The following is a 21,827-nucleotide window of genomic DNA, read 5'->3' as shown; positions in this document are numbered from 1 at the left end:
GAATCTGAAGAGTCACAGAATCTGAACACAGTCACAGGATCTGAACACAGTCAGAGAATCTTAACACAGTCACAGAATCTGAACACAGTCACAGAATCTTAACACAGTCACAGAATCTGAACACAGTCAGTCACAGGATCTGAACACAGTCAGAGAATCTGAACACAGTCACAGAATCTGAACACAGTCAGTCACAGGATCTGAACACAGTCACAGGATCTGAACACAGTCAAAGAATCTGAAGAGTCACAGAATCTGAACACAGTCACAGGATCTGAACACAGTCAGTCACAGGATCTGAACACAGTCAAAGAATCTGAAGAGTCACAGAATCTGAACACAGTCACAGGATCTGAACACAGTCAGTCACAGGATCTGAACACAGTCAGTCACAGGATCTGAACACAGTCAATCACAGGATCTGAACACAGTCACAGAATCTGAACACAGTCAGTCACAGAATCTGAACACAGTCAGTCACAGAATCTGAACAAAGTCAGACAATCTGAACACAGTCAGTCACAGGATCTGAACACAGTCAAAGAATCTGAAGAGTCACAGAATCTGAACACAGTCAGTCACAGGATCTGAACACAGTCAAAGAATCTGAAGAGTCACAGAATCTGAACACAGTCACAGGATCTGAACACAGTCAATCACAGAATCTGAACACAGTCACATGATCTGAACACAGTCAATCACAGGATCTGAACACAGTCACAGAATCTGAACACAGTCAGTCACAGGATCTGAACACAGTCAGTCACAGGATCTGAACACAGTCAATCACAGGATCTGAACACAGTCAGAGAATCTGAACACAGTCACAGGATCTGAACACAGTCAGACACAGGATCTGAACACAGTCACAGGATCTGAACACAGTCACAGAATCTGAAAACAGTCAGTCACAGGATCTGAACACAGTCAGTCACAGGATCTGAACACAGTCAGTCACAGGATCTGAACACAGTCAGTCACAGGATCTGAACACAGTCAGAGAATCTGAACACAGTCAGCCACAGGATCTGAACACAGTCAGAGAATCTTAACACAGTCACAGAATCTGAACAAAGTCAGACAATCTGAACACAGTCGGTCACAGGATCTGAACACAGTCAGAGAATCTTAACACAGTCACAGAATCTGAACACAGTCAGTCACAGGATCTGAACACAGTCAGAGAATCTTAACACAGTCACATAATCTGAACACAGTCAGTCACAGGATCTGAACACAGTCACAGTGTCTGAACACAGTCAGAGAATCTGAAGTCACAGAATCTGAACACAGTCAATCACAGAATCTGAACACAGTCACATGATCTGAACACAGTCACAGATTCTGAACACAGTCAGTCACAGGATCTGAACACAGTCACAGGATCTGAACACAGTCATCACAGGATCTGAACACAGTCAGTCACAGGATCTGAACACAGTCACAGAATCTGAAAACAGTCAGTCACAGGATCTGAACACAGTCAGTCACAGAATCTGAACAAAGTCAGACAATCTGAACACAGTCAGTCACAGGATCTGAACACAGTCAGACATCTGAACACAGTCACAGGATCTTAACACAGTCACATAATCTGAACACAGTCAGAGAATCTTAACACAGTCACAGAATCTTAACACAGTCACAGAATCTGAACACAGTCAGTCACAGGATCTGAACACAGTCAGAGAATCTTAACACAGTCACAGAATCTGAACACAGACAGTCACAGCATCTGAACACAGTCACAGGATCTGAAAACAGTCACAGAATCTGAACACAGTCACAGAATCTGAACACAGTCAGTCACAGGATCTGAACACAGTCACAGGATCTGAACACAGTCAAAGAATCTGAAGAGTCACAGAATCTGAACACAGTCACAGGATCTGAACACAGTCAGTCACAGGATCTGAACACAGTCACATGATCTGAACACAGTCAATCACAGGATCTGAACACAGTCACAGAATCTGAACACAGTCAGTCACAGAATCTGAACACAGTCAGTCACAGAATCTGAACAAAGTCAGACAATCTGAACACAGTCAGTCACAGGATCTGAACACAGTCACAGGATCTGAACACAGTCATCACAGGATCTGAACACAGTCAGTCACAGGATCTGAACACAGTCACAGAATCTGAAAACAGTCAGTCACAGGATCTGAACACAGTCAGTCACAGAATCTGAACAAAGTCAGACAATCTGAACACAGTCAGTCACAGGATCTGAACACAGTCAGACATCTGAACACAGTCACAGGATCTTAACACAGTCACAGAATCTGAACACAGTCAGAGAATCTTAACACAGTCACAGAATCTTAACACAGTCACAGAATCTGAACACAGTCAGTCACAGGATCTGAACACAGTCAGAGAATCTTAACACAGTCACAGAATCTGAACACAGACAGTCACAGCATCTGAACACAGTCACAGGATCTGAAAACAGTCACAGAATCTGAACACAGTCACAGAATCTGAACACAGTCAGTCACAGGATCTGAACACAGTCACAGGATCTGATCACAGTCAAAGAATCTGAAGAGTCACAGAATCTGAACACAGTCACAGGATCTGAACACAGTCAGTCACAGGATCTGAACACAGTCACATGATCTGAACACAGTCAATCACAGGATCTGAACACAGTCACAGAATCTGAACACAGTCAGTCACAGGATCTGAACACAGTCACAGAATCTGAACACAGTCAGTCACAGGATCTGAACACAGTCAGTCACAGAATCTGAACAAAGTCAGACAATCTGAACACAGTCAGTCACAGGATCTGAACACAGTCACATAATCTGATCACAGTCAGTCACAGGATCTGAACACAGTCACAGAATCTGAACACAGTCAGAGAATCTGAACACAGTCAGTCACAGGATCTGAACACAGTCAGAGAATCTGAACACAGTCACAGGATCTGAACACAGTCAGACACAGGATCTGAACACAGTCACAGGATCTGAACACAGTCACAGAATCTGAAAACAGTCAGTCACAGGATCTGAACACAGTCAGTCACAGGATCTGAACACAGTCAGTCACAGGATCTGAACACAGTCAGAGAATCTGAACACAGTCAGCCACAGGATCTGAACACAGTCAGAGAATCTTAACACAGTCACAGAATCTGAACAAAGTCAGACAATCTGAACACAGTCGGTCACAGGATCTGAACACAGTCAGAGAATCTTAACACAGTCACAGAATCTGAACACAGTCAGAGAATCTTAACACAGTCACATAATCTGAACACAGTCAGTCACAGGATCTGAACACAGTCACAGTGTCTGAACACAGTCAGAGAATCTGAAGTCACAGAATCTGAACACAGTCAATCACAGAATCTGAACACAGTCACATGATCTGAACACAGTCACAGATTCTGAACACAGTCAGTCACAGGATCTGAACACAGTCACAGGATCTGAACACAGTCATCACAGGATCTGAACACAGTCAGTCACAGGATCTGAACACAGTCACAGAATCTGAAAACAGTCAGTCACAGGATCTGAACACAGTCCGTCACAGAATCTGAACAAAGTCAGACAATCTGAACACAGTCAGTCACAGGATCTGAACACAGTCAGACAATCTGAACACAGTCACAGGATCTTAACACAGTCACAGAATTTGAACACAGTCAGTCACAGGATCTGAACACAGTCAGTCACAGGATCTGAACACAGTCACAGAATCTGAACACAGTCAGAGAATCTGAACACAGTCAGTCACAGGATCTGAACACAGTCAGAGAATCTTAACACAGTCACAGAATCTGAACACAGTCAGTCACAGCATCTGAACACAGTCAGTCACAGGATCTGAACACAGTCACAGGATCTGAACACAGTCAGAGAATCTTAACACAGTCACAGAATCTGAACACAGTCAGTCACAGGATCTGAACACAGTCACAGGATCTGAACACAGTCACAGGATCTGAACACAGTCACAGGATCTGAACACAGTCACAGAATCTGAAAACAGTCAGTCACAGGATCTGAACACAGTCAGTCACAGAATCTGAACAAAGTCAGACAATCTGAACACAGTCAGTCACAGGATCTGAACACAGACAATCTGAACACAGTCACAGGATCTTAACACAGTCACAGAATCTGAACACAGTCAGTCACAGGATCTGAACACAGTCAGTCACAGGATCTGAACACAGTCACAGGATCTGAACACAATCAAAGAATCTGAAGAGTCACAGAATCTGAACACAGTCACAGGATCTGAACACAGTCAGAGAATCTTAACACAGTCACAGAATCTGAACACAGTCACAGAATCTTAACACAGTCACAGAATCTGAACACAGTCAGTCACAGGATCTGAACACAGTCAGAGAATCTGAACACAGTCACAGAATCTGAACACAGTCAGTCACAGGATCTGAACACAGTCACAGGATCTGAACACAGTCAAAGAATCTGAAGAGTCACAGAATCTGAACACAGTCACAGGATCTGAACACAGTCAGTCACAGGATCTGAACACAGTCAAAGAATCTGAAGAGTCACAGAATCTGAACACAGTCACAGGATCTGAACACAGTCAGTCACAGGATCTGAACACAGTCAGTCACAGGATCTGAACACAGTCAATCACAGGATCTGAACACAGTCACAGGATCTGAACACAGTCAGTCACAGGATCTGAACACAGTCAAAGAATCTGAAGAGTCACAGAATCTGAACACAGTCACAGGATCTGAACACAGTCAGTCACAGGATCTGAACACAGTCAGTCACAGGATCTGAACACAGTCAATCACAGGATCTGAACACAGTCACAGAATCTGAACACAGTCAGTCACAGAATCTGAACACAGTCAGTCACAGAATCTGAACAAAGTCAGACAATCTGAACACAGTCAGTCACAGGATCTGAACACAGTCAAAGAATCTGAAGAGTCACAGAATCTGAACACAGTCAGTCACAGGATCTGAACACAGTCAAAGAATCTGAAGAGTCACAGAATCTGAACACAGTCACAGGATCTGAACACAGTCAATCACAGAATCTGAACACAGTCACATGATCTGAACACAGTCAATCACAGGATCTGAACACAGTCACAGAATCTGAACACAGTCAGTCACAGGATCTGAACACAGTCAGTCACAGGATCTGAACACAGTCAATCACAGGATCTGAACACAGTCACAGAATCTGAACACAGTCAGTCACAGGATCTGAACACAGTCAATCACAGGATCTGAACACAGTCACAGAATCTGAACACAGTCAGTCACAGGATCTGAACACAGTCACAGAATCTGAACACAGTCAGTCACAGGATCTGAACACAGTCACAGAATCTGAACACAGTCAGTCACAGGATCTGAACACAGTCACAGAATCTGAACACAGTCAGTCACAGGATCTGAACACAGTCAGTCACAGGATCTGAACACAGTCACAGAATCTGAACACAGTCAATCACAGGATCTGAACACAGTCACAAAATCTGAACACAGTCAGTCACAGGATCTGAACACAGTCACATGATCTGAACACAGTCAATCACAGAATCTGAACACAGTCAGTCACAGGATCTGAACACAGTCACAGAATCTTAACACAGTCAGTCACAGGATCTGAACACAGTCAGACAATCTGAACACAGTCACAGGATCTGAACAGTCACAGAAATCCTCATTAAAATTATATTTTTTAATATTAGTTCATAGTACATATAAGACAGACATCTGTGTGACGGTACATTCACGTCGCCTCACACCTGCACCTGAAATGATTTAAAAAGAATGAACGAGTGAATGTGACGTAGTGACACTGCTGACTTTGATCACTATGGAAGCTCGTTTAGGACAATTAAAGAGCAAAGTTTTATGTTGAATTCATGTCCGTGTCATTTTAAGACTTCACAGAAGTTCTGACCTCTTTGTTGTTTTATTTACAGCTCTGTGGTTGTTTTTAAAGTGCTTTACAAATAAAGTTGGATTGGACATGAATGTCCTTTTAAGACTAAATTCAGCACATTCCTGACACACAGACACTTTGATCATCATTTGTTTCCTTTTTCTAGAATCGAGACAATATGACGTACGAGAAAATGTCTCGTGCTCTGCGTCACTACTACAAACTCAACATTATCAGAAAGGAGCGAGGACAGAAACTGCTCTTCAGGTTCGTGCTTTTGTCTTTGTCTCTCTGTCGTCTTTGTCTCACTATCAGTAGTCTTTGTCTCTCTGTTGTCTTTCTCTCTCTCCCTCTCTCTCTGTCGTCTTTGTCTCTCCCTCTCTCTCTCTGTCATCTTTGTCTCACTCTCTCTCGTCTTTGTCTCTCTCTCGTCTTTGTCTCTATCGTCTTTATATCTGTCGTCTTTATCTCTCTCGTCTATGTCTCTCTGTCATCTTTGTCTCTCGCTCTCTCTGTCGTCTTTGTCTCTCTCTCTCTGTCTCTGTTGTCTTTCTCTCTCTGTCGTCTTTGTCTCTCTCTGTCCCTGTTGTCTTTCTCTCTCTCTCTTTCATCTTTGTCTCTCTGTCGTCTTTATCTCTGTCGTCTTTGTCTCACTCTCTCTCGTCTTTGTCTCTCTTTCTTCTTTGTCTCTGTCGTCTTTGTCTCTCTCTCTCTCTCGTATTTGTCTCTCTCTCTGTCGTCTTTGTCTCTCTGTCGTCTCTGTCTCTCTTTCGTCTTTGTCTCTCTGTCGTCTTTGTCTCTCTCTCCTCTTTGTCTCTCTGTCATCTTTATCTCACTCTCTGTCATCTTTGTCTCTCTGTCATCTTTGTCTCACTCTCTCTCGTCTTTGTCTCTCTGTCGTCTTTGTCTCACTCTCTCTCGTCTTTGTCTCTCTTGTCTTTGTCTCTCTTGTCTTTGTCTCTCTGTAGTCTTTGTCTCTCTCTCGTCTTTGTCTCTCTTGTCTTTGTTTCTCTCTGTCTGTCTGTCTGTCTCTCTCTCTGCACTAGTGATGGGAAGTTGGACTCTTCTTACTGACTCAGATCTTTTACTCTCGGGCAGTAAATTGAACTAATCTTTTTTTGAGTCATTTCGTTCATTTTGTTCATTTTTACAGCGGTTGGCGCTGTATCCCTCTTGTGGGCGTTGTAAAAAAAAGACTGCGGTTCTCAAACACTTAACATCGTTTGCTTCAGCCGACAAAGTATAATAAACAAAATGCCACAAGCAATTCAAACCATATGAAACCCTAGGAAAGCAAATACACACCTCAATAAAGTGACTTGTGTCCTGTATCCTCTCTGCCATTGTTGTTTAACAGCACGACAGTGACTAGGTAGCTGTCACGTGACCTGAGAACCGACTCTCAGTTGAGTGAATCCTGAACTAATCATTTCTGTTTCCTTTCCTGCTGAGCTTATGCAGCTGTCTGCCAAGTGGCGAAAGAAGGTACTGCATGAAAATGAACGAATCACTCACTGAGATGACTCATTACTCCCGAGTCATATAAAAGATTAGTTCATTTTGAACGTAACGTTCACGAGCGACACATCACTAGTGGAGAGCGTGGTGAGTGTGTCTGAGAGTTTGTGAAGTTTCAAACTTTTCTCTTCGTCTTTGTGTTTTTTGTGTGATAGTGTAGTGTAGTGTGTGTGTGTGTGTGTGGTGTCGGTGTTCCGTGTTTCACGGTGGAGACGCCGTCTCGTCTCTGTCTCTGAGACACGGTGTGCGGCTGGTGCCGCAGCCGAACACCACGGTGGAGCAGGTGTTGTTGGCGGTAGGAGAGCAGCTGGGACACGGGAACATCTCGTACGCGTCCCGCATGAACAAGGCCGTGGTTGTGTTTTTAAAAGAGGCGGCTTTTGTTTCTCCGCTCATAGGGAGCGGCTTATTTGTAAATGAGGAGTTTATACAGGTCTCTGCTCTGGCGGTTCCTTCCACCCGGGTCACTGTGTCCGGGGTTCCCCGTTCATCCCCAACGAAGCGCATCGGGAGGATGGCGAGTGGATTCCGGTCTGTGACTCTGGGCTGTAAGGACCAGAAACTGAAACATGTTCAGTCTCTGAGGAGACAGGTCTTTATGTTTGGACTCTCCCACTCACGGCTTTTATATGGTCTATGGTTCCTCTGGAAACATGAAGTGTTTTGAGTGTGGTGACGTGGGACATAAAAAAATCGTGTGTCCTCATAGACAGAGATCAGCTGTTCAGGTGAACACAGGGGAAGGTGCAACTGCCGAGGTCGGCGGTCCGGTGTCCGTGGCTCCTGGTATCGGTGGTCGCCTCAGGTGATGTCTCAGGTGTCAGTACAGGTGTCAGCTGAAGCTGTGGTCAGGGAGGAGCAGGCTGAGGCTGAGTCAGATGTTGTGTCTCTCACTGACAGTGTGTCTCAGAACATTGATTTATATTCTCTGGAGGAGATCAATCATTTCTTAGAGACACTTTTGGCCAAACTATTTCCCTGATACAGGGAAGTTTATAACCTCTGCCACCGCCCTTCAGAAAGTGGTGGGCTTAGATCTGCTGAACGTGAAGAAAAGATTTTGTTTAAAGAAACTTGCGACTAACCTGCGGAAAAACTTTGCTAATGTTAAAAAAAGGAAATCTTCTAAATAAAAGGTCATGATCAATTATCACTTGGTGTCTCTTCTTCTCTGGTTTTTACTGTCATGAAGGTCTTGAGAGCAGACTCTTTAAATATTAATGGAGGTAGAGACGCACATAAAAGAGCTTTAGTTTCTGAAACTATTCAACAGGAAAGACTGGATGTAATTTTTCTCCAGGAAACACACAATGATAGTGGGAATGAAGTAGACTGGGCTTTATGGTGGAGAGGACAGTACGTCCTCAGCCATGGCACCAACTTAAGTGCAGGAGTGGCTGTTTTATTCTCTCCCCTTTTAAATGTTTAGATTATTTCAAGCTCAGAGATCATCAAAGTTTTTAAAACACTCCAAGAAGAAGTAAATAAACTTATTTTAGGAGGAGACTGGAACTGTTGTACAGATTTTACTTTGGACAGAACAGTAAAATCTCATCTCATCTCAGCTTTTAGAGAAAAGTCATGTGGTGGACGTGTGAGGATGAAACACCCTCACGTCAAACACTACACGTGGGTAAAGATGTCACATGGTCGAGTCAGTGCTGCTCGTTTAGACAGATTTTATCTTTCTGATTTTTTACTGCGCATGTTTTAAACTGTCAGATCCTCTCTGTGGTTTTAACAGACCATCACTTAGTTTTAATGGAGCTGGTTTTATCTCACACGCAGAAATCCAACTCCTTTTGGCATTTTAATCTTAAATTGTTACAGGATTTTAATTTCTGTGAGGATTTTAAATTGTTCTGATAGTACTGGAGATCTAAAAAGGCAGATTTTAACTCTTTTAGTCAGCGGTGGGCGGTGGGAAAGGTCCAGATCAGGGTCTACTGTCAGCAGTACTCGGCCTACTCCTCTGTGAAAACTCAGAAAGCTGTGCAGGAGTTAGAGGAGGAGATCAGGGACATGAAAGTGTCTCTGTCTCACACAGTGACTCCCAGAACATTTTAATAAAAGAAAAAGAAAACGGCTGAACTCCCTTTTTAAATGAGAGAGCTAAAAGAGCTCTAGTCCGAGCTCATTTTATTAAAACTCCACGACATGGACGCTCCGACCTCCTCCTTTTTTAACCTGGAGAGATCTGTGGTTGAGAGGAGGAGGAGGATGGTGTGTCTTCGTCTTCCTGATGGAACAGTGACCACAGAGGCGGCGCAGACGAGGAAGCATGCATTGGACCTTTACACAGACCTGTTCAGGGCGGACGGTTGTGATGAAGCTTCTGCTGCAGAGCTTCTTCATCATCTTCCTCAGCTCAGTGTGGGAGACCAGGAGGTGCTGGACTGTGGCATCAGGTTAGAGGAGGTGACCTCTGCTGTGTTCAAGATGGCATCAGGGCAATCTTCAGGGGTTTTAAACATATTCTGGGACAGGACTTATTAGACGTTTTTAAAGAGTCTTTTAAAAAAGGGACACTTCCTGCTTCCTGTCGGCGTGCGGTCCTCTCACTGCTCCCCACTGTCTCTGTCGTCTTTGTCTGTCTCTGTTGCATTGTCTCTCTCTCTGTGTTGTCTTTGTCTCACTCTCTCTCGTCTTTGTCTCTCTCATCTTTGTCTCTCTGTCATCTTTGTCTGTCTCTGTCATCTGTCTCTCTCGTCTTTGTCGCTCTCTGTTGTCTTTGTCTGTCTCTGTCGTCTTTGTCTCACTCTCTCGTCTTTGTCTGTCTCTGTCGTCTTTGTCTCACTCTCGTCTTTGTCTCACTCTCTCGTCTTTGTCTCTCTGTCGTCTTTGTCTCTCTCTCTTCTTTGTCTCTCTGTCAGCTTTGTCTCTCTCTGTCATTTTTGTCTCTCTCTCTGTTGTCTTTGTCTCACTCTTTCTCGTCTTTGTCTCTCCGTCGTCTTTGTCTCTTCCTCACGTCATGTCCATCGCTCTGTCTCCGGCAGGTTTCTCAAACTCCCAAAGGACATGAGGAGACATGAGTTGGACGTGGTGGAGTCCCCAGAACACGGCTGCACAGAGACCAGTCCCACATATGAGTTCAGCAACGACCGCTTTGAGGTTTCGCCAGATCGCGCTTCCCCTCCGTCTCCTCCAGGTGGCGCTCCACTGAGATAGAAGCAGAAGAATTGTCGCTCGGTCTTTTCATTTTTATTTCAGCTTCAAGAATGAACCCAGGCATATAATGGCTTAAAGGTATAGTATGTGATTTTTGGCTGTTACCGGGAAACAGATTTGCCTCTCTGCCGCTGGACTTGATTTTCCAACAGGAAAGTGAAGTTTGTGTCACTTTGTGTCACTTTGTGTCACTTTGTGTCGCTTTGTTTCGCTTTGTGGCACTTTGTGGCACTTTGTGGCGCTTTGTGGCGCTTTGTGTCACTTTGTGGCGCTTTGTGGCGCTTTGTGGCACTTTGTTTCGCTTTGTGTCGCTTTGTTTCGCTTTGTTTCGCTTTGTGGCACTTTGTGGCACTTTGTGTCGCGGCTCATTCTCACACACAAAAGTCCATTGATAAAATCAGCAGATTTATATCATGGCCGACAGGAGTTGTTGATCCACTTCTGCCTCCATCACTAAGTCCAAATGTGTTATTTTACAACTTCAGTGTTTGAAATCCTTCATTTGGATTGACCTCAATGACACAAAGTGACCACACGAGGCAGCAGTGGACCAGCAGCTCCCGTGTCCCTGTGAGCTAAAATCGCTAGTTTTCTCAATGGGCTTTGGTGCGGGGGTTAACAAAGCAGCACAAACTAACCCTTTCCTGTTGAAAATGAGATTTCTAATGGTGAGATAATGAGGTCAACATGGTTTTAAGACAGTGTACACTGTATATCTTCTGAGGGGAGTCTTTTGTTAAATGGCTGAAATCAGTTTTCCCCTCAGGCAGCCATGTTTTCATGGCTCTGTGAGGCTACTTTAAGCTATTTTTGGAGGTTTTTATGACATAGGACAGAGTTGTGAAAGGCAGTGAGACTAAAGGAACCTAATCCATGCCTCAGCAGGACCAGCACAGACCAAAAGAGCTTTCCCAAAAAGATCTGAATTCTACCACTTAACAAAATGAACTTCAGCAGCTTGTTTGTGTGTTAAATAAACAGCCGGACGTTTTCCTAAAAGATCCTGGACTGAACATAATGTAGATCTGTAAGAAAAAATGACCACTTTGAATGTTTATCTTACCTTTAAATGTCCTTCTGTCCCGTAATCCTCGCTGACAGCCATTTTTCACCTGTAATCCCAGATTATCCCTATAACAGAATACACTCGTAGATCTGTTTTAAACTGTGAGGTTGCTTTTTGAATCAATACACAAACAACTGTGATCAGAGTGAACACTAACAAAGAAAATCACAACAATTAATTATAATTTAATAACAGTTCATTCACATATTCTCCTGCATTAGTTGCTGTAACTGTAACCAAGTAAGAATATATCCATATATCTAATATTTATGTGAATAATACTAATGTTGATGTTGAGCCACATGTCAGACAAATAAAGTTCTATTCTATTCTAATAGTTTGTGTAATGCTCTTGGAATTAACGCAATGGTCCTTTTATCTTACTATACAAAAGTCTAAAAATGACTCTTTTTTAAAGTGCTTGTTGTTGCTGAATGAAATTTTTTTGTCTCAAACATTTTTCTTTTCACGTAATAAAATTTGATGTGAACTTTCTGCAGTTTTTCACCCAAATTTCGTTTTTACAGAATAGAAATTGAAGGACTCGTGAAATGACCCAAAATCTCTCTAAATATAAATTAAACAAAGTTTAAATGTCATTTTTTGAATTCCAAAAAAAATTAATTCAAGGCCCTTGAAAGTTTTTGAAAATGGCCCTAAATAGACATGGGTTCTTGAAAGTGCTTGAATGTTGTGCAGTAAAGAAGTGAAGTTGATATTTAGGTAAGTGTCTCCCTTGTTTGTGACGACGCCTACTGTTTGATGCCCTGCGTTGCTTGATGTACGTAGACGAGACGACGCAGGACAGACGTGGAGACATCATGACTCACTGTCCACTGTCTCTCTGCCGTTGACGTGAGATTCCGTGCAGAACAATGAGCGAGTAAAGTTAAGAGAGAGAGAGAAAATGACGACGTGATGTCTGGGAAATCTCTGTCTCACCAAAGACAAAAGACAAAGACGGACTTTGAGGACAATCACTTGTCCAGATGCAGAGCTGCTGCACATCAATAAAAGAGGATGCCATCATGGACCGAGACGCTCTTGAAAGTTGTTCTCTGTCTTAAGCTGAGTCAGCACATTCTGTCCTTGCATTTGTGGGAATTGGTCCTGGAAAGTCCTTGAATTTGATGTCAACCAGGTGTGGGAACCCGGTCAAACATTTATTTGAGACGTACTGACGGTATAGTTTGACTTGACTTGACTTTTGAGTGAAACAAAGTTCTTTCCAAAGCTCTTCATCTGTGTCTTCATCGTAGCGTCACGTGCGTCAGTGTGAGATAAGAAAACCAAAGTGGTCTCAGCTTTCAGGACGAGACACAGAAAAAGCTCATTGACGGTGCTGCGCTGCCTCACGTGGGTGTGACCAACATCCTGTGTCTAATTCAGTCTCTTCACTGCACTCACTCATTGCACTCACTCACTTTAACTCCACAGCAGCTAAGAAAAATGGCTTCTAGTGTTTTCACTGGTCGTTATGGCAAAGCTCCTCCGTCCATCTCCTTCTCTGGCTCTGGATTCATGGCCACGTACCAATTAGGTGCCGCCCAGTGCCTCCTGAATTACGTGCCGTGGATGCCGCGTGCAGCTCCGTACGTTCTGGGCGCCTCTGCCGGGTCTTTGGTGGCCGCTGCCGTCGTCTGTGAAATGAGCCCAAGTAAGTGATTCTGTGGTCAGATCTGTGCGCTGTGGTCAGATCTGTGCTCTGTGTGTTTACCAGCTCTGAGTTTGGGACGCTCTCTGTTTTCAGTCACAATTCGGGACGAGATCATAACCTTTGCCAGACAGTTGAAGGCTTTGAGACTGGGACCGTTTAACCCGTCCATTAACGTCTTCCACTGGCTGGAGTATGTTTTAAACAAACATCTTCGCGCTGACACTCACCAGCTGGCCAGCGGTCGCCTCGCCGTGGCCATGACGCGTCTCAGTGACGGCAAACATGTCGTGACCACTGACTTTCAGTCCAAAGACGACGTGGTTCAGGTGAGTTTACTTCACTCCCAGGCTTCCCATGGCTCCTTGAAATCCTTGAAAGTTTGTAAATTTGCTTGGGTTGAATTTTGTGCAAGAAAGAAGTGAAGTTGATGACGTGGAGACGACGTGAGATTCTGTGCAGAACAATGAGCGAGTAAAGTTAAAGTCCTTGAATCTGATGTCCACAACTTACTGTTTCCTGAAAGGTCACTTTAAAAGGACACATCAGGGTTTTTTCAGTGGCCACAAAAGAATCACAATCTTATCTATAATCATTGAAATGTTTGTTTCTGTACATTTGACTTTAGACTGTTTGTGACTTCTTTGCTTTTACAAAGACTTTAGTGCCACTATTTCCCCGGTGAAGCAGCTGCTGATCCACGGCTGCCTCGTTCACTGAAGGAGGCAGCCGTGGACCAACAGCGCAAACCGTTAACAAAATGGCCGTTTCCTGTTGGCAAAAAGGCTAAAAGATAAAGTGTAATCTTACGATATCTGAAAATGTGTTCCAGTGTCTGAGGTGCTTTCAAACCCCTGACGTTCCCTTTAACGCTGTGGTGTTGTGTTCCAGGCTCTTCTTTGCAGCTGCTTCGTACCTGGATACTGTGGGATTCTGCCTCCGTCCTTCAAAGGAGTGGTGAGTGTTCGAGTGTCACACGCTCTCACAACACTGAGTCATAATAACGGGCGTCTTATTTTGTAGTATTATCTGGACGGGGGTTTCAGTGGCATGCAGCCCGTGCCGCCCGCTCCCTGCAGTGACACCTTGACAGTGTCTCCGTTCTCTGGAGAGACGGACATCTGCCCGTCAGACCGGTGCAGCAAGTGGGACATGGTGGTGAGCGGAGCCACGCTGAAGGCCAACATGGAGAACAGCGTCAGGGCCCTGAACGCTCTGTACCCCATGACTTTAGAGGTCAGATCTGAGTTCTGTTTATTTATTTATGGTATTTTCTGTTGGTCAGTGTTTGTTCATGCAGACTCTTGTTGTTGTCCTGTAGACACTTGAAGAAGCCTACTACAGAGGCTATAAAGACACCATTGATTTTCTTCAGCGTAATGGTGAGTAAAAACACAGCGCGGCGGACATGAGAGTCACGTCCGTCTCTGAAGTCTCATTGTCTTGTGTCCAGATCTCGCCCCGTACTTAATAATGTCCCAGGGTTCACTGAACTGTCCTCCGGATAACACGTGGACTCATCTGGAGACCAGCGTGGAGGAAGAAGACGAGGTGAAGGTGGAGGACGAGGCTGCGCCGGCGTCTTTTATCAGCGATGGACAGAAGGACAACATCGTCCTCCAGAGCACACAGAGGTCAAAGTTCATGTCTACGTCTACACACTTCCTCAGAGTTCAGTTTTCAGTCATCTTCATTTTCACTGCTTTATTTCTCAGTGAGGAAACTAAGTTGTAGTTCACTTGGACACGAGAGTCCATGATGCATCATTTTCAACACTCTTCTGTGTTTTCAGACACAGAAGAGACAAAATCAGACATTTGAACTTAGTGATGGAGGCAGCAGTGTGTGTGTGTGTGTGTGTGTGTGATGTTAAAAACTTTGGTGAGGGAGAGTGAGTGTTTTTACAAAGTGACACAAACGTCAGTTTCCTGTTGGAAAACACTGTCTAAGAGTAAGACATAGATGTCTCACGTGTCCTCTCTGTGTCCCTCAGAAAGGCAATGTTTCTGTTGTTGTTGACGTGGCATTGCCTGAGACATTCCGTCTTCTTCTTTTTGGACGTATTTTTCAGCAGCGTGAAGAAGAACATGCAGGACAGGTAAGAGACGCCGTGTTTGTCTCTGGTGTTTCCTGCTGATCTCACCCTGAGTGGACTGGACTTGATGCGTCTCTGTGTTTTAGGCTCATGCCCGTCTTCATGTTGTTGAAGTGGCTGAAAATTCAGACGCAAGCAGAGGGTGAGTCAGAGTCTTCTTCCTCTTCACCCGGCCTTCATCACTCCATCACAGGATTACAAGAACCAAAAACTGTAGAGAAAGTCCATCCATCTTCTACCGCTTTATCGCCCTCATGAGGGTCACAGGGGGCGGGGCAAGTGCCAATCTCAGCCAACAGAGGGCGACACAAATAAATTCTTTGAGTGTCTGGTCACATGTATTTTGTCAATTTGACTTTCTTTGACATTAGAGCATCACAAAGTTTGTTATTATTATTGTTGTTATTATTACACACCATCGATTATTCACTGATTACTAAATCACTATTTAATCGTTTTTTAATAATAAAACAAGTTTATTCAGCTTCTTAAATGTGAATATTTTCCGGTTTCTTTGCTCCATAAAAACAAAGAAATCATTCAAAGTGAATCATTTTGGTTTGTGGACAAAAACAAGACGTTTGAGAACGTCATCATTTCCACGTTTGATCCACGTTTTCTGTCATTTTCTGAACCTTATGACAGTAATTGTTAGTTGCAGCTGTAGAGGATGGATGACGGAGACGGTGGAGGTGAATCACAGCGAGCAGACGGAGTAAAGATGAAGATGAAGAGGTCAGGATGCTGCAGCTCTGGAATCAATAGAACGATCACAGATATTCATGTTTGCGATGTATCCGTTGATGTTTGTGGTTCCCGTTCATTAACTCTGAGTCATGTTAAATTCAAGATTACATTCAGATTTAAAGAAATCATCTTCACTTTCTTCTCATAAAGTCTCAAGTCTTCTTCTTACGTAACAAAAGTCTTCAGCATGGAGTGTTTCACTGGCAGGGATTGGATGTTTTTTCATTATTCTAATTGTTCCCAGGAGGTGACAGCTGATCCTGTCACGTCAGCACACACTGCTCAACTGTTCCTGTAAAAAACACTGTGGCCATTTTAGATTTTCCTGAAATTGCTGCAGGGAGTTTGTCCATGTGAGATTTGTCCATATTTACTTTATTTGATCTCACCTTATGTTTGTAACATTAAATGTAAATGCTGATAACCTGAATAAAAAGTATGATAAAAGACATTTACTAACTCTACGTCACGCTTTTGTACGTTGTCACTCGGGAAGTTTCTGACCTTTGTGACAAGAAATCTCACGACCGATCAAAAGAAAGTGACCTTTGTGATCAGTGGAAATGAAGGAGCGATAGAGGAAGACGTATTCTGGATTAAATAGTTCTATATTCTGGCAGAAGACTGCACCAGCATGTTCACTCCTTCATCTCACTGTCCCACAGAAAACTGACGTTTGTGTAACTTTGTAACGCACTCACTCTCCCACACCAAAGCCTAATATGAATGAAAGACTTTGATGGGATTAAGCATGCAACAACATCTCAAACATCCTCCTGGCGTTTACAAGCAGGCTTTAGTTTTAATCCATTCACAACACATGAACACTGTGACACTACATGAATGAGAGTCTTGTATTTTCTTTTGAAATATTACAGAAAATGTTCAATGTCTTTTGTTACTATGATCATGATTTATGTTAAAAACTCAGTCTGAACACGTGTAATCTGTGCAATCATTCAGATTAATCCTCTGATGAGCACATGTTGTGTTCACTCATTTCTCTGTCTCTAATCTTTCTTCTTCCTCTAATTCAATGAAGAAACCACGAGAAGAAGATGATGGTGATGCTGATTCTGTTTAAAAGAAAACAATAAGATTTGAAGTTGCTTTGTTTTCTCTGGTTTTCCTCGTGTCTTCTCTGTGTTCCTGTTTTATTTTCATGTGTGTTCCTTGTCTTGTTTCACTTCCTGCTCCATGATGATTCTTCGGCTCCGCCCTGATGTGTTTCACCTGTGGTCAATCACACCTTCCTCTCGTGATCCCCACACAAAGGTATTCTTTCATTTTGCATTTGAGCTCTTGTTGTTGTTCTTGTCTCAGCCCTGACTTTGTGTCTCTGCATCTAATCTAATCTAATCTGTAACTCTTTGTGTGAACACTTGTTCATGCTGAGACAAAAAAACACTCTTGTTTTTGCAGTGGAAATCAGAATAAGTTTATTAGTTATACTTTATTGTTCATCGCCCGGGGGAAATTGGATGCATTACATTTGCGCCTTCAGAATAAAAGCTTTTAGAATAAGAAGATTTTACACAATATTAGAAACAGATGAAATAAATCAATATGTCATATAAACATGACAAACATGAAAGAAACACCTTTAATTTCTGTGACAATAAATATAACTGAGTAATATTTCAATTTTTTATTTGATATAAAAAATGATTATTATTTTGGCTACTGTTATTTATAACTGAACTTAGTTTTGCTCTTTGCACCTTGAATTTAGCCCTCGAGGACAAGTGAACTGAAACAGGAAGTGAACGTTAGCACTCTTGCATCTCATGACTGTTATGAATCAAAGTTTTGTTCTATATTAGTCTCAGAAGAAGCACAGTCTCAGTTATTCATCATTCAGACTGCAGAACTAATGACAGGCATCAGAGTCTGTGGCCTCAGCTGCCCACGACTAAATAACCCAGGAAATGTTGTTGGGCTGGAGCAAATAAGAGCAGTGAAAGCTACATGTAGATGCTAACTGTTAGCACATTGCTGTAGCCTACACCGAGATACTGTTAGCAGTGACATTTTAGGATTACTGTTGGCATAATCCCAGATAACCTAGATTATCATTGATACTGTTAGCTACCATATGGCGCGTTTCCATTATACACTTCTATCTTCTATCTCGACTGGAGATGTTTTGTGTTTTTTTCTTCTTCATTGTTAGAACCTGGTACCTGCTGTTGTTTTACTTCCTGCTCTGACGAGGTTCAGCTCAGCTGATACTAAAATGTGACGTCAACAGACTGCCGGTCACTGACTGGTCAGAGTGTACTGTAGATCAAAGTTAAAAAGACTTTGTGTTTGTGTCGTGTAGAAAAACCACGTCAACGCAGTTTCACGCAGCTGTGCTGTGATGACTCCGCCCACGTTGAGGAGGAGCTATGAAGTCATGGAAAACAACGTGACTGATACTGAAGACTGAAGTCGAGTCGAGTTAGAACTGTATAATGTCATTTTTAACATCATACACCAGAACCTTTTTATCTTCATAAACCGTGAGCCATGCTAGCCATGCTAGCCAATTTTAATTCCAATTATGGAAAATATTTTCTTTAACAGATTGACCTGATCATCATTTCTGGATTTTGTCCTAACCCAGCCCTGACTGAGCCCGCCTGGACCCAATCGGACCCCTTCAGGTATCCATGCTCTAGCACCATGGTTCTCAAACTGTGGTGCGTGACATCCAGTAGATATTTTTTTCCGTTTGCCTCGACTTCCATGTGATATTTACACCGATCAGCTGACTGAACGCACCATTTCACTCTGGTTTCCCAACGAATGGAACGTTTGAGGCTGTTTTTTTGTTACTGTTCCAAATGGAAACATCTGCACTGTACTGAACCGTTCCACTCAGTGGAAACACAGCTCAAAATAGTGTTAGTCTGCACCTAGACACAGATACTGTTATCACTACGTAGCAGTAGCAGTAACATTATCTTGGTGTACGCTAACAGCTCATGTTATGACTAGATTCATTAGCCTCTCCACTCTCTAAAGCAGTTTCACTCCACACTTTGTTTCCCCTTCGTTATGACAAATGTTTATTGACTTAAAAGGAATTTTATCACATTTAATTAAACCACTGGAGGCTTTTAAACTCTGGCTAACCAAATCTGTATTCTGTGTTATTCTGTGTTATTCTGTGAAACATTTGAACCAAATGTGGTCGGATTATCTTCAGAGAATACACAAAGAAGCGTTATTCAGAGGCAACTCCAGAGCTGAATTTGTGTTGTTGTTGTCGTTGTTCAGAGTAACAGAGTTTCCACATTTCGAAATGTCAACAAGCCCGTGTTATACAAGTCTGGAAAAATAGCGTAGTCTGACACTGCGTTGGTCAACAGAGGAGGAAAAATAAAACACTGGGTGTAACTCTACACACTAGGTTTAGCTTATACTGTTACTGCTAACTGCTAATAGTAGCTAACAGCATGTAAATGTCTTAAGTTTGACCCAGTGTTGGTTAACAGCAGTTTGCAGCTAATTCTAGTTGCTAACAGGTGTAGCACATACTTCAATACTGTTAACTGCTACTTACTGTTAGCAGTTAAAACTGCTTGTTTAATTGAGATATAAGATGTTTTGTTAAATGTCTGTTTGTTAAATGCAAGATTCAACGTCAACAAGCCGACAAACTCAGGTATCATCACGTTATATAAGTCTGGAAAAATCTTGTTGTCTGAAACTGAGGCAAAAAACCCCAAAAGAAAACAGAAAACAGAAAACACTGGGTGCTAATTCCAGACAAGAGCTGTTAGCCTGTACTGCTAAATAAGACATTATTTAGCATTTATCTAAATGTATCTAAGTGTAGGCTAACAACAGTTAGCAGCTAACAGATATTCTAATAACATTATCTGTATTATTCTCTAATACAAGCTGAATTTTATGTTCCATTAGCATAGCATAGCTGTCTCTCAGATAGAATAGAAAAAAATAATCCCAAGGCCCTTTAAAGAAGGGCAGTAAAGAAGTGAAGTTGATATTTAGGTAAATGTCTCCCTTGTTTGTGACGACGCCACCTACTGTTGATGCCCTGCGTTGCTTGATGTACGTAGACGAGGCCGACGCAGGACAGATGTGGAGACATCATGACTCACTGTCCACTGTCTCTCTCTCTCCGCCGCTGACGTGAGATTCCGTGCAGAACGATGAGCGAGTAAAGTCAAGAAAGAGAGAGAAAATGACGACGTGATGTCTGGGAAATCTCTGTCTCACCAAAGACAAAAGACAAAGACGGACTTTGAGGACAATCACTTGTCCAGATGCAGAGCTGCTGCACATCAATAAAAGAGGACGCCATCATGGACCGAGACGCTCTTACAAGTTGTCCTCCGTCTTAAGCTGAGTCAGCACATTCTGTCTTTGAATTTGAAGGAATTGGTCCTGGAAAGTCCTTGAATTTGATATCAACCAGGTGTGGGAACCCTGCTCGCTCTATGTGTTGTTTTTTCCACGGGTTGCATTTCCACTGAGCTGAAAACAGGAACCCAAAACTATGAATGGATGCATGTCCCTGATTTATGACTGTGAGACATGTAGGACATGTGGGACATCCAAGGACAAAGCGTGAAAACAGAGCTGCAGATGAAAAGAGAGAAAGGAGGATAAATGACACGCAGAGTTCACACACACACACACACACACACACACAACTCGCTCCTCTGGTAATCACCTGACTCCAGGTGTGGACATAGGGTGAGACGTGTAATGGAGACCTGGCCACAGACATACAGTAAATCTATATGTTCTAATGTGGTCATTGTTGTTTCAAGTGTAACCAGAGGTCAGTGACGTTTTATCCCTGAAGACATGAGGTGAATTTAAGAGTCTGAGACGTTTCAAAACAAAGAAAATTTAAAAACAATTCCAACTGATATTTTCTCTGTTGTTTGAGGTTGTCAATCATCTACCTTTTGTTCAGCCCGTTAACACAGCTGTGTGTGTGTGTGTGTGTTTTTACGTGTGTAATGTCAGGTAGTGACCATGACATGTTGCTGTTGTTGTAGGCGAACACAGAATTGTTGTTATAATATAAGTTTGTGTGACTTTTTAAAAAGCACTCACACTCCCACACCAAAGTCCAGAGAGAAAATCAGTGATTTTAGCTGCTGGTCCTCTGCTGCCTCGTGTGGTCACTCTGTGTCACTGAGGTCAATCTGAACGTTGGATTTCAAACACTGAAGAGACAAAATCAGACATTTGAACTTAGTGATGGAGGCAGCAGTGGATCATCAGCTCCTGTGTTCCTGATTATCTGCAGGTCGTTCTTTGTGAATATTTTCTCTTTCAAACACCTGCAGGAACATCAGGAGCCTTCTGAAGAACAGTTCACGTGACGTTTTCAGAAGTGCGTCACAAAGACTCAGCTCTCACCAGTGATTTCCACACATTTACACTTTGAAAAAGGAAAAACCCTTAATATCAACCATTGTGTGTGTGTGTGTGTGTGTGTGTTGTTTTGACCACAGCCTGTCACTCTAACTGTATCCCGGACAAGGCCATGTCACTAAAGGTTACTATAATTGTATTCTCTTACAGTCATCAGATACCTCATCAAAATTGTAATGGGTAATGTAATCCCAGGGGATTACCCAGACTATGTAACAGAGTCTACCAGATTATTTTTTTGTTTCCTCTGTGACGTCCCTCTC

The 21,827-nt window shown here is 42.9% G+C and overlaps 1 protein-coding gene across 3 annotated transcripts in view; it reads left to right on the top strand.

Annotated features, from left to right (window-relative positions):
- pnpla1 (patatin-like phospholipase domain containing 1) overlaps positions 1-16,591 on the top strand; it is a 30,611-nt gene extending 14,020 nt beyond the window's left edge. The window contains exons 1-9 of one of the 3 annotated variants that reach the window (XM_058641934.1): positions 10,587-10,677; positions 13,103-13,322; positions 13,416-13,648; positions 14,211-14,276; positions 14,343-14,555; positions 14,641-14,701; positions 14,773-14,953; positions 15,394-15,417; positions 15,501-16,591. In XM_058641934.1, the coding sequence (XP_058497917.1) occupies positions 13,115-13,322; positions 13,416-13,648; positions 14,211-14,276; positions 14,343-14,555; positions 14,641-14,701; positions 14,773-14,953; positions 15,394-15,417; positions 15,501-15,672 (1,158 nt within the window). In that variant the 5' untranslated portion in view covers positions 10,587-10,677; positions 13,103-13,114 and the 3' untranslated portion in view covers positions 15,673-16,591. Of the gene's footprint in view, positions 1-6,079; positions 6,181-10,427; positions 10,678-13,102; positions 13,323-13,415; positions 13,649-14,210; positions 14,277-14,342; positions 14,556-14,640; positions 14,702-14,772; positions 14,954-15,312; positions 15,418-15,500 lie in introns of those variants that run through there. The other 2 variants (XM_058641933.1, XR_009241671.1) reach the window with 2 other exon arrangements.
- The last annotated feature ends 5,236 nt before the right edge of the window (positions 16,592-21,827 follow it).

This window comes from Solea solea, chromosome 11 (assembly GCF_958295425.1).
Source record: "Solea solea chromosome 11, fSolSol10.1, whole genome shotgun sequence".
NCBI classification, from domain to species: domain Eukaryota; kingdom Metazoa; phylum Chordata; class Actinopteri; order Pleuronectiformes; family Soleidae; genus Solea; species Solea solea.
Note: the sequence above shows the minus strand (reverse complement) of the source record. Positions and strands in the feature narration are given on the sequence as shown.